The sequence below is a fragment of the Gavia stellata genome, chromosome 4, assembly GCF_030936135.1.
Source record: "Gavia stellata isolate bGavSte3 chromosome 4, bGavSte3.hap2, whole genome shotgun sequence".
In the NCBI taxonomy this organism is placed as follows: domain Eukaryota; kingdom Metazoa; phylum Chordata; class Aves; order Gaviiformes; family Gaviidae; genus Gavia; species Gavia stellata.
Window position 1 is genome coordinate 10,175,272 of NC_082597.1, and position 12,058 is coordinate 10,187,329.

At 37.1% G+C, this 12,058-nt stretch overlaps 1 protein-coding gene across 1 annotated transcript in view; it reads left to right on the forward strand.

Annotated features, from left to right (window-relative positions):
- SEMA3A (semaphorin 3A) overlaps positions 1-12,058 on the forward strand; it is a 167,324-nt gene that overhangs the window by 49,685 nt on the left and 105,581 nt on the right. The window contains exon 3 of the mRNA XM_059817251.1: positions 2,037-2,099. Coding sequence (XP_059673234.1) covers positions 2,037-2,099 — 63 coding nt within the window. The remainder of the gene's footprint in view (positions 1-2,036; positions 2,100-12,058) is intronic.

A 12,058-nucleotide genomic window follows, 5' to 3' on the forward strand; every position in this document is an offset into this window, starting at 1 on the left:
TTTTATGAGAGATATATAGCTTCAATACCCAGGGATTTTTTTTTCTTGGTGTTCCTGACCTTTTGCCCGTTTGACTATTAGCTTCCTAAGATGATAGCAATAAATACCTTGTGTTTTCTGTTCAGAGAGAAGACAGGCTATTCATTTGTATTCTCTAAGGAAAAAGGATAAAAGGAAAACTGGGTATTTTCTTTTCTATTCTCTTTAGAGCAGCTATAAAGGAAACTAGCTATTTATTTGAATTCTCTGAGGGATTGATAGCTTAATGTGCAAAACATCTGGAATAATTAAAGGAAAGAAGGTGTTTCCACTGCAGAAAACAGCTCTGCAGAATGGGAGCAATTGTATCTTACATACTTACGTCTTCAGATACCTTTAGAACACCATTTGAAATTATATACAATTATTACTATATTAAATAAAGAATTGCTGTTGGTAACATGGAACTGAATGTTGGCAACAGACTTAAAGAACAGACTTACAATTCAGACTTTAGATTTAAGAATAGACAAAAGGCTTAAAGAATTTGGGGATCTTCTTATTAAAGACAGGAGGGTCACTGAAGAAACTTCGATCAAAATCACAATGTGATGTGCTGCACTTGAGCTTGAACTTCACCAGTTGTTGTTTCCACCATGTAAAAAAGAACTAAGGTTTCTGTCTAAATGCTGATAGCATCATATGACTCCAAACAAGTCAAAAAGCCAAACTTTCCAGTCTATTAAAAATGGTTCAACTTAGCTGACTTTTAAACCAAATTACAGGAAAATACTGTGCTGTGAGAATAAGGAAAAAAAACCATCTAGCCATTCATTTTATGGATCAGAATGCTGGTTTGCATAATACAGAAAACTTTGCCCAAAACTTGAACTGAACTTGAACTGGTCCTTTTGGGAGATCCGAGAAGTTTGGTTAATGTTTTTCAACCTAGTAAATTTAAATTTTCACATGTCTCTGCACATTTTAAGCTGAGAATAGAAAGAGGAAGTAGCAGGAATCCTTTGAGAGAGAATGTGCTCATAAAATTTTCAGCCTTATTTTATAGACTTAAGATGTTCGATTGCTGTTTGGATTTCATTAAGTTTTAAGAAAATTTTGAATTTAAAAACGTGGTTGCAAATCGTACTTTCAAATGTCATATATAACATCTGCTTTGACCTCTTCTGTCATCCGTATTCATTCTTTTTTCTTTTCTTTTTGAATACTTTGCCTTTTACTTTCTTTTAACAAACTATATTGAACACCAAGGCTGTAATCCAGACTTATGGCCATTCATATTGCATTATCTGAGGCTCCCAAATGAATAGCCTGGCATTTTATGGGAAGATCATGTTTTATTCTATATGTAATTCCTAAAAGCTTTTCAAAAAAACATGAATAATTGACTGTGAGGGTCTCTGGATTTTCTCTGTATGAGGTGAGATCCATTTTCTGCTAAGCAAACACTACAGTAAACCTAGGTTTAGGTTTACTTGTGTCAGGGAAGCTCTATAGGAACAGCATAAACATTTCTATTTTGATGGTGCAGTACTTTTAAAATACTGTGGCTTCTTTTTTATTATTTAATTAACTAAACCTAATAAAACAATGAACTAGTAGATACACTGAAGAGGCAAACACCTCATTTCTGATGCTGTAACTCTAACATGAGACTGCGTTTCACATAGATCTGACTTACTGTTAGTAAGTATCTGCAATTTTTTGCTCTCAGTCTCCGTTCCATTATGTCAGATTTGAAACAGTGGAAGAACACTCACTTAATGGAGAATCAAGCAATATCGTTAGTATTCAAGATTCACTGCTGAGATTCACAATACAGACTATATTTCAAGATTGTTTTTACTGTGATTCCTATTATCCATATTTTCCTCCTATCATTTAATTTCTTTGTCAACAAATTTTATGGAAGAAAAGGAAATAAGGAAAACAATGGGAAAAAGAGAAACTGGGTAAAGACACTCCGTAGCATTTGGTCTGCAATTTGTGATTATTGAAGCATGAAATAACACAACGTGATTTTTGTTCTGTGTCTTTAGATTGTTTGGCCTGTATCTCATTCCCGAAGGGATGAGTGCAAGTGGGCTGGAAAAGATATTCTGGTAAGTACAAATCTTTTTAGCATTTTTTTCTTTTATAAAACATCGTAAATATTTTATTATGTCTTATTGTGTTAATTCTTAAAGTATTTTTCCTCCTCTGTAAGGTCACACATCTGTTCATAACTTCAGTCTTGAGTTATCTCAGCCTTCTTATTCAAAATAATGAAATTTTGTCTTTGTGACCAAGGGTTTAAATTTGTAAATGGAAATCATGCAAATGAAATAGAATTTATCTACCAAAAAAAAAAAAATCAACGAGAAAGAGAAGGGAGGAGAGACATCAGAATGAGAAATATTAACCCTTGTATAATTGTCTCCTGATCTCAAGCTACGTAATATTATGACCTATTTTCACTCTGCTCCAGGTCCCAGTCCTACAGTGAGTTCCAAGAAGTGCTTTGTCTTTGTGGCATCTCACTGGAGTCAGTGGGTTTCCCTGAGCTCTTTCCTGCATGGACTTCATCATAGCAAGATTGAGGTCAAAGTGGTTTTAACATTCTGCATCAGTTTTAGTGCCTCAGGAAAGACACTGTTACACTAGGCATAATTTTCTGTATATTTTCCTTCCTTCCTGTGTACATCTTATTGCCTGTATTTATGAGGTAGGAGAGACATAGCCAGCAGCCTCCAAATAATAACCATTCCACACTGATAACAACTGTCTTCTTTATAAGAACAATATGGGAAATGGGCAGACAGGGCTGAAGAAGGGATAAAAAGGTAAAAATTACATGCATGCAATAAGCCAAACAAATACTTGCAGAGCATAGCCAAATGGGAAATCATTGTTGTTTCCAAGGTATAACTGAGAGTGGAACTTGGCCCCGTGTGTATATGCTATTGGCCTGATTTTCAGAGATGGTTCTGTAAAATATTCATAATGCCAACCGTATGCCTCTAGAGAGCTCCATTTGAATAATTTCCTAGGTCATAATAAAAATAGTTTCATCAGTCTTTACCTAGGCCATAGAGGACAGTTGTCTTCATAAAAAGCCATTTGGGAACATTAGAGGTGGATTAGGTAAAAACTAAGAAATATGGGCTAAGCTATATATGTGAAGGGACAGCTAAAGTGCCAGATACTTGGGCTATCTCATTACATGGAAATAGTACATTTAAATTATCCATCTTCAGGTTCACAAATAATTTTCAGAGTGCTTTGCAAGGTGAGGACTAGAATATCTAATATTCAAGGTTAAAAAAAAAAAAGGCTAGTGTTAAATATTTGAGCAAATTAACTAACCTTGAAGCTTGATCTTACACTAAGTATTATGATATTACATTAAGCAGATTTTTTTATAGCTGGGGTGGAAACCTAGAAAATTAATAAGAGTTTCAGCACCTAGAATGAAAATACACTTTTATTTTTAATAATTATTTTTAGAAATTCACAATAGTAAGAAAGAGTATGTTTTATACATTGCACTAGGCTGATTCCAATACATTCATTGTAAATAGGGACACTTTTATTCTGGAGTGAGCTGGGAAGTTCAGGTCCCCATCCTCTGACCATGGTAAGCTTGAGAGACTATTTATACTGTAACTATTTTATTCGCCTTGATTCTTTTGCTTCCTATGATATTAGGGTGGCTACACCTGCTGCTTATGAGTAAGAGGTGAAGCCAATACCACATTCCAATGCTGTGTGTGACCCTGGCACATTAGTTTTTCTGCTATTGTCCTGCACATTAGAAGCAGCACTCCCATGAGCTGGTGGAAAAGATGAAGGCAGAACAGGAGCACAGAGCTGGGGACACAGTGCCCCCCAAACAGAGGATAACAGTAGTACAGCAAAATGTTGCTAGAATCAGATAATTTGTTCTGAAAAACATTTTTCACATATATGGGTTGTTGGGGGTGGATTTGCTTTTGTTTTTTGGTTTTCAGACTGCTCTACAAGAGGAGGTGAGAAACAAAAAAAAATAAACACATAGGTCATATGTAGTGTGTGTCCAATTTTGGTAGACTACTAGGAGGATGGAATATATACCTTTATGTGTTCAGGTCATCATCTTTAAATATTTACAACTACCTATTCTTGCCATAAAACAGTGCGTTACAAACAAAGTACTTAATGTAACAGCTTTAACTGTAATTACAGATAAAGATTACAGATAATTTAAGAAACTTATTATTCCTCCCTCATTTCTTCCTTAAAGCCGCTGTCAGTACCTTGGGAGTGAGAAATATAAAGGCCATAAAAATAACTCAACAGACTCTCATTAGAAAGAACAAGAGAAATAGAGGACAAATAAAGTGGCATATAAAACGTGCTTGATTTAATATTGCTTTCAGCATGTACCACTGCTAAGATATTACATACTCTTCACTTGTGATGGTTCAAAACTTTCTACATGACAGTCTATACTTCTCCATCGAGGTCTTTTTTAAAAACTTTTTTTTAAATTATTGATCTCCAGGGGAAGTCAGTGCTGAAAATGCAGGTCCCCACTAATAGGCCAGGTGCACTGCAGCAGCTGCAGCGCAAGTAGAACCCCGGCTCTGCCCCCCTGCTAACCTCAGCTGTGACCTCTGAGATTTCCTCTTATAATTATCAGAGGTAATTTACTGTCGTTTTCACTCCTTCAGAGGGATTCCTTATACTGACGCTGTCAGTCATGCCAATCTAGGTGCAGCCGGTTTGTAGCTCAGGACAGTCCACACGGGATTTGAGGAGGGTGGCCGACTTGGGCTGTTCCCGCTCTCCTGATCTCCCCTTGTTCCTTAAGCAGTCATTTTCATTTCTGTTTCTTAAAGGGCTTAGTATATGTTAATTAGTTAAGCTTGGCTCACTGGATAGATAGATAAACCTTTTAAAGTATGCTTTGGATCTTTTTTTTACATGGGTAAGCTGAGAAGAGAGGCTGGAAGACTCCCCCCAGCTATGCAATACTTACTTACAGCAGGATTTGTCTGATAGAAGTTAACTGCTACGCTTTCCCACAAAATACAGATTTTTTTCCAATAAAATTGCAATTACTGTCCCATGCAAGTACTTAGTATTACAATGTATTTCCATTTCCTCGGTATAGAGTATCACAAGCACCAAAGTAACAGTGTTCATGAAAAATTAAAGACTATAAATAACAAATAAGATATTTGCTTACGTAATTCAACTGAATGAGCAATTCTGTGAGGATTTCTTGCTATTCTGGACTTCAGTCTCTCATTTGATCTATTCTGGTTGCTGTAAGTCCTGTGAATATTTCTCACAATTCCTGACCAGACTTTGGTAATGATCAAAGAAGACAAAGTCTCTACAGAATACTTCTCAGCTTTTATACTGAACTTACAGTACATACATGCTGCTAGTCATATCCCTCACTAGTGAGCCTCCATATTTTGATTTTAAGATCTCACAGGCACCTGGGACCCAGCTGAAACAGCAACCTCTGCATTACATATGGGTTAAATAATAGGTAACTGCAAAAAAAAAGTGGCTACAGGTCCACTCTGACATTCCTGGGATGTCATAAACCAGCAAAGCAAAGCTTGGGTGATTTACAAAAGTTACCAGAAACACTAGTTAGTTTTGCGGGTAGGGATAGCTTGTTGACTGGAAAGCTCATCTAATCCTTAAACTATTAATTCACTGTTGTTTTAAAAGTTTGGACTGCTGTTTAGTCGATATATCTCTGCACTAGATTTGGCTGAGACACCACAGCAGTAGTTCACGTGGTACACAATTAATCAAAGAAATCCCTATTAAAGGGTATGATAGATTTCTACAACTTGAAAGCTTTGAAGATATGTTTCTGAAGGGCACCTTGGGATGTTATTTTCAAGTGTGATTTGACTATCTAATTTATTTAGCCACTTTTAAAGATCCCAGCTCAAATTAAATTGTTGAAATGGTCCCTTCTGGCCTTGACATGTATAAATCTAAAATTTCAATGTGTACTTTAACAAAGTCACATAGGACAAGCTACATGATGACACATACTTGTACACAGTTTGCATGCTATATGAAATCGGCTACTCCTTGGATGTTTATGGTGAGAATTAAATGTTGATATACAAACAGATACAAAGAGTATCAAGTACTTTTACTTGGTACCAGCAAGCTTCTACATATGCTCTGTCACATGAACAAACAGGTCCGTACAGAGAGTTACACTTTTGTGTCATTTGCCTTAACAGCTAAAGTGTATCAGCACAGTTGTGTGTGTATTATCACTGACTGTATTGTAATTTATAGGAGATAAATATCTACTTGGGCTATTTAATTGCCATTAAATTTTACCTTGTTATTAACTCTTACCTGAATTCAACTGTGATTCACTTTTTTACACTTGATAATTCTCTTGGTGGTAGATTTGGAATCACTGTAGCTCAGAAACCTATTCCCAGTTAAGAAGCAGCAAGATTCGTTACACTACATATGACATAGCCATATTCCGTGCATGCTTCTTTGCATTTAAGTGTGGCTGGCACTTAATTATTGAGTTTATGGTTCATGCAGGTAGAATCACATGGCTGTAATTTAATTCACCTTCTCATTTGTTATGATAATACTTAAAAAAAATTTAAGCCAAAATGTTAATATGCCACCTCAGTTTATGCTTCTTTTAAAGTTTTCCAGCCGCTGCCTAAACCATAGGAAGAATAGCAATTCCATAGGCTTATAGACCCATCAGTGTGCAATGATTTAGCCTGGAAAGAAAGAAGAAAAAGAAAAAAAAGAAAAAGTGGTGTGTAACTTAGCAAGTGTCCTTCAGCCATATCTGGTGATACTTTGGAAGAACAAAGTTGGCAATAAATCAACACTATTCCCTTTAACTCATTTCATTACTGTTGTTGCCTTAGGGAAAATAAAAGAACATGGAGGCAGAAAGTAAAAGTAATTCTTTTCATCTGTTATTGTAAACAAAGATCTGAAGAGGGAATCTGAAAATTAAATATACAATGCTGGCTGGATCTAGAAAGCCTGCTTCTAAATTCATCTGACAGGCACAGTTTTTCCAGTCAAATTACCTCTGGCCCTTTGGGTGTGCCAAAGAGAAGTTCATCCCCTTCTGTCAGGGTTCTTCCTTTGGAGGACATTACAGCCAGATTTCCAGCTTTTCTATCTCCAGCCCTCACTGTCATCCGTGTTTACTTTCTGTCTCCAGCATAGCACTGAAATCCTTTAACAGAGCCTAAAAACTCAGGGCCAGCATCCAGCCCGGGGAAAAGGGAAAGGTGCATGTCCTGTGGGAGTAGGAAGGGGTAAAGTGAGCAAAAAGCCGAAGCAATGGACTTCCAGTGAGGTTAAGGGCGGAACTGACTCTCAGTATAACCTACTACAAGGAGAAATGTGGCTTTTGAGCTGTTTGTACACAAATAGTGCCACTGCGTATTCCCTTTCAATTCTACCAACTGTCCCAGTTAGTATGCTGGGATTATTAGCTTGAGGGCTGCTCACTCCTTAAGCTTGTCCATGATCTTTAATGTGGGCATGATTTCCTACCAAGGCATTTCTTACCATCTGGGAGATGTGAAAGTAAGACATTTTATAAGTAGTGTGCTGCTTTAATATCGCTGCTGCAAAAAACTACTTTGCATAGACTACAAACAAAACAGATGCATAGGGGAAAAAAAATAAAACAAACCTAGTACCCCTTCACTTAGAGGTGAACTGAGCTTGGTAAAAAAGAAGTATAATACACTGGAGTCTTTCAAAGTCTTGTAGAGCTCTCTAACAGAATTTTTCCCCCCAGGAAATTCTGGCTGCGCTAGCTCCAGTTCTTGGATGGACCCCCACAACACACCCACCAGCATAAAGCCTCATTTATGGCTCTTAGTTCAGATGTTGATCCTACAGCTTGTGTTCATTTAGGCATTTGCATATATTTCTTTATATGAACTGACCAAGGCAAATCAGTTACTGTAAGGTAATAACTTTTGTACTGATACAGAGGAAGAATTAAGTTGGCAGTTGTTCAGATGTTCATATTTTACCCACTTATGTATCATGGGAAATCATTTAAGTCTTTGACTATGAGGAACAAATTGATATAGATCAAGGAGAAAGCTAATTTTCCAATTTTGGGCTTATTTTTCTTTTTATAGGTGTGACTACAGACATTTGCCTCTGAAGGAAACTTAATATTCATCAGATTTAATGCAGTCTTGCAGAAATGTTTTCTTTGTTGCTTTTGAAATAAAAAGTCACAGAGTTAGCAAAGGGGAAGTAAAGGAGAAATGAAGGAAAAACCATTCCCAAAATTATGGGGTTTAATTTTTTATCAGTAGGTGTTCTTCATGAGCCCTAGTTTGACCTTGGCAAAGTCTGAGAATTGCTTTTATTTATGGCTGAGTTACCAGTTATTGCTGTTTCAAAATTCTGTTGGGTAATTCCTTGTTATGATTTATTGCATCCCAAGATGGACAGACTAAATTTATTCTTTGTACATTTCCTTGCAGAGAAACACATTAACTGGATAACTAGTAAAAATGATCGATATGCTTAGTCCCTGTTTTCCTTCAGGGCTTCAGTATGAAGCTCATGAAGTCAGAGAAAAGCCTTTCTCTTGGTGCCAGTCACATCTTTTTTTTTTTTTTTTTTTCTGAATTTGCTTCACATTTTTTCTATTTAACAAACAGACTGAGGTTTGTTTGGTTTGGTTTAATTTTGGGTTTTTTTCTGTTGCTTTAGTAAAAGGAAGGCTAGTTTAAAAATTAAGGATAGGTCTACTCTCAAAGATCACATATCACAGTTCCTCTATACTCAAGATGTGGTGACTATGTCACTATTAAATTAGTCTACAACTAATTTTCTTTCTATAGTCCTGTTACTTACATACACCAAAAGTAGGTCTACTAAATTCCTTCCTGCTGCACACAAATCTAAAATACTGTCTTTTTTTCTTCTGAAATAAGTAAAAGAATGAAATACTAGTTAAAGGGAAAGTTCTTAAAATAACCTAGGAAATAATATGCAATATGCAATTATTTTCTATGTCAAAGCTAATGCTTTGTTCAGTTTCCACACCTTCATGTCAACAGATCTTTAAAAAAAGCTTTTCAGTGTAGAGAATGTTTTGTATTCTGAAGATGGTGGAACACGAAAAGTAGGAACAGTAAATAAAGGGAGAATCTATACCTTTCTCTCTTGCTTTTGTTTTTTTCCAAAAACACCAAAAATTTTTGGTGTCAAAATAGTTTAATATCCACACACAAATTTCCAGATTCCCACACTAAGGTACACGTAACTTCATAGTCTAACCTACACTATGTTTATTTACAGGCACACATATTGCTAAGCAACTGTCCCCTTATAGATGCAACAGTCCTTCGCTTCCTTTCAATACTTCATGGTTTTACACTCACTTTCAACACAGAAGTTTTGAGTGTATTTATCTTAGGTGGCTGTGAGTGGAAGTCATTACAGGATATGCCTGTAATATGCTGAATAAAGGCAAGCTGACTGATATGGAGTCCAAGTGCTTTATGTGCCTACAACAGGCTTGACAACCTGTTTGTCTGAAATACTCCACCCAATTAGCAGGTGTTGATCCTATTCGAAAAGGCGGGGTATAATCTGATTTCTTCAGGAGACAGGTGATCACCCCACCCAGATAGAAGAGATAGACAAGAGAGACTCTTTAGATCTAGACTGTGGTCGCAACTTAAATTGCTGCTGGGCTTCGTGAGACTGCTTGAGCTGAAACCAAGCAGTATTGTTCATTTCTTTGCTAATAAAGCCATGCCCAAAATGTGGGACAGGTTTACTCTACAGAGTAAAACCAATTTTCTTTTAAAGTTATGGTCAGAAAAGAACTGGCTTCTGCTTGACCTCAAGGCTTCCCAATGTTTTGCGTTGTTCCTGAAATACTCTTCCGTTCCTTAAATAAATTCATTCTGTGCTGTAGGAAGTACATACTACTGAAAAACATAACAATTCAAAATAAAGGAAGCTTGCTAATGCTCATGGAAAGGCTTCGTGTACAACAATCATGCTGTGGCTGCAAAATTCTGAAAACCCACTTGTTTGCTGCACTGCATCCACAAAAGACCTTGTTTTGTCTTGTTAACTATGCATTAATCAGACGTACAAAATTATGAGATGGTCATTAAATCAGGTATTTAGTACTGCAGCCTTTTCTTGGCATCCCTCTAGCTGTTCACAGGTCCAGAACAATTATTACCTGCATCTGCTGAATGAAGATTTAAGGACTGGAAACATGTCTTGTAATTTGAACATACTGAATACGGAAAAATTTGGAGAAATTTTACTTCCTAAGATCAGTAGGTCAGATGGTTAGTGTGACCGACAAAGATTTGAAGGCCTGATGTGTTTAGTCCATGCAGTAAAGGGAGACATCTTTAAAGCACGGCTTCTAATGCCTTCTTCTAATGGCTTTTGGTTTACGACAGTTTTCAGGACAGACCCTAGGGAGTATCCCACCCGGCTTAGCTACCTCCATGATTAGCCTTGGTGGGAAACTCTGGGCGAAATGACCAAGTACCAGTAGTGACCACCAGATTTGCAACTAGGTAGGTAGGCAGCCAGGGAGACATTCTGTGTTTCACCCTCACTAACACAAAGGAAGAACCAGCGGAGTTTCCCATCGGCTGTGCAAGTGTGCTGTCAATACAACTGTTTGCTGATACTGCATGCAGTTTTGTGGCTTGAAGGAATCAGGATATATCTGCTTTTTTACAGTGGCTTTTTTTTATCACATACTTTGTTAGTTCGCTTCTTTTTTCCTGTCTTGATGCTTTAATGGTTTAAATTCATGCAGACATCCTGCAACTTGTGTAGATTATACGTTTAAAATATTCTCATGAACTCTTGTCATATCAAAAAATCAGAAAGATAACAGGCATAACTTAATTGGAAAGATAACTGGAAGTACAGTAAGCTGTACTAGGCAACCAAAAATGTCGTATCAACCCTCATCAGCAGCTTCATTCTGAAATATCTCAGGTCACGTCTTGACAGCGAAGGAAAATCTAAATATGGAATTAACCAATGGTTCCTCTATAATGTTGGCAGTGGTCACCACGCCTAAGAGCAGTGTCATTCCTGATATCTCCAGAGGGATCAAGTCTTCCAGATCATGATCCAATATAAGGGCTGCTGGATCTGGGGATCTGCCAACTTTTTCAAAGCTCTGAGGTGGGAAGACAAGTACAATTAGAATTCAGTTCACAAAATAACATAGCTTTATAAAAGAGACTAGGTATTTTGTTTACCTAGACATATTCCAGGTTTATATTGGATTTGTGTGTGATCAATTACACACTGCTTATAAGGCTTTGACTAATGGGGATGTAATCCCCAAGAACTAAGTTAATAGAAATCCCTTTCTGTAACACAGACCCTGATACTTCAGCTGCTCAACTAACTTCACTCAGCACTACAGACTGACTCTTTTTCAGAGGGTAGGACTATAAAACATTGATCCTGCTAATTGCAAGGTACAGTAATGACAAAACAGGGATGGAAATGATTTTATTGATTCAAATTGCAAGGGGTACACAGTAATAAATCATAGTCTGCAAATGTTTTCCTGCCAGCTGGCCTCCCCCACTCTAAAATCATACACCTGCCTATACAGGTTCAGCTGGAAGGTTATCTCTTCGAGTACAGGTGCCAGCCATCATTTCCCCGCCTGTACGAAGCTCCTACTATTCAGGGACTTTCCTGTTACTGCCAATGCAGCACTTAGCACAGTAGCTTTGCATCAGCATTACCAACTAGCTTACTCCAATAAAATACAATTTAAAAAAATCATTGCATTTTAACAGGACTGGAATAATTTGCCTTCTTCCATGCCTGTTCTGGGCCTGTTTAAGCAGACTGTGCTCTTTGACCAATGTTTTTAAGTGCTACTCTAATAGAAAGAGGGGAACAGTAACAACTTTTAAATAGTCTTACTGCATCTTACAAAAACTTGCACACAAGCAGCAAGAGCTGTGAAAGCATATGCCATGTAGAGCTCACCCTGAAGAGTACGTCCTTGCACATGCTT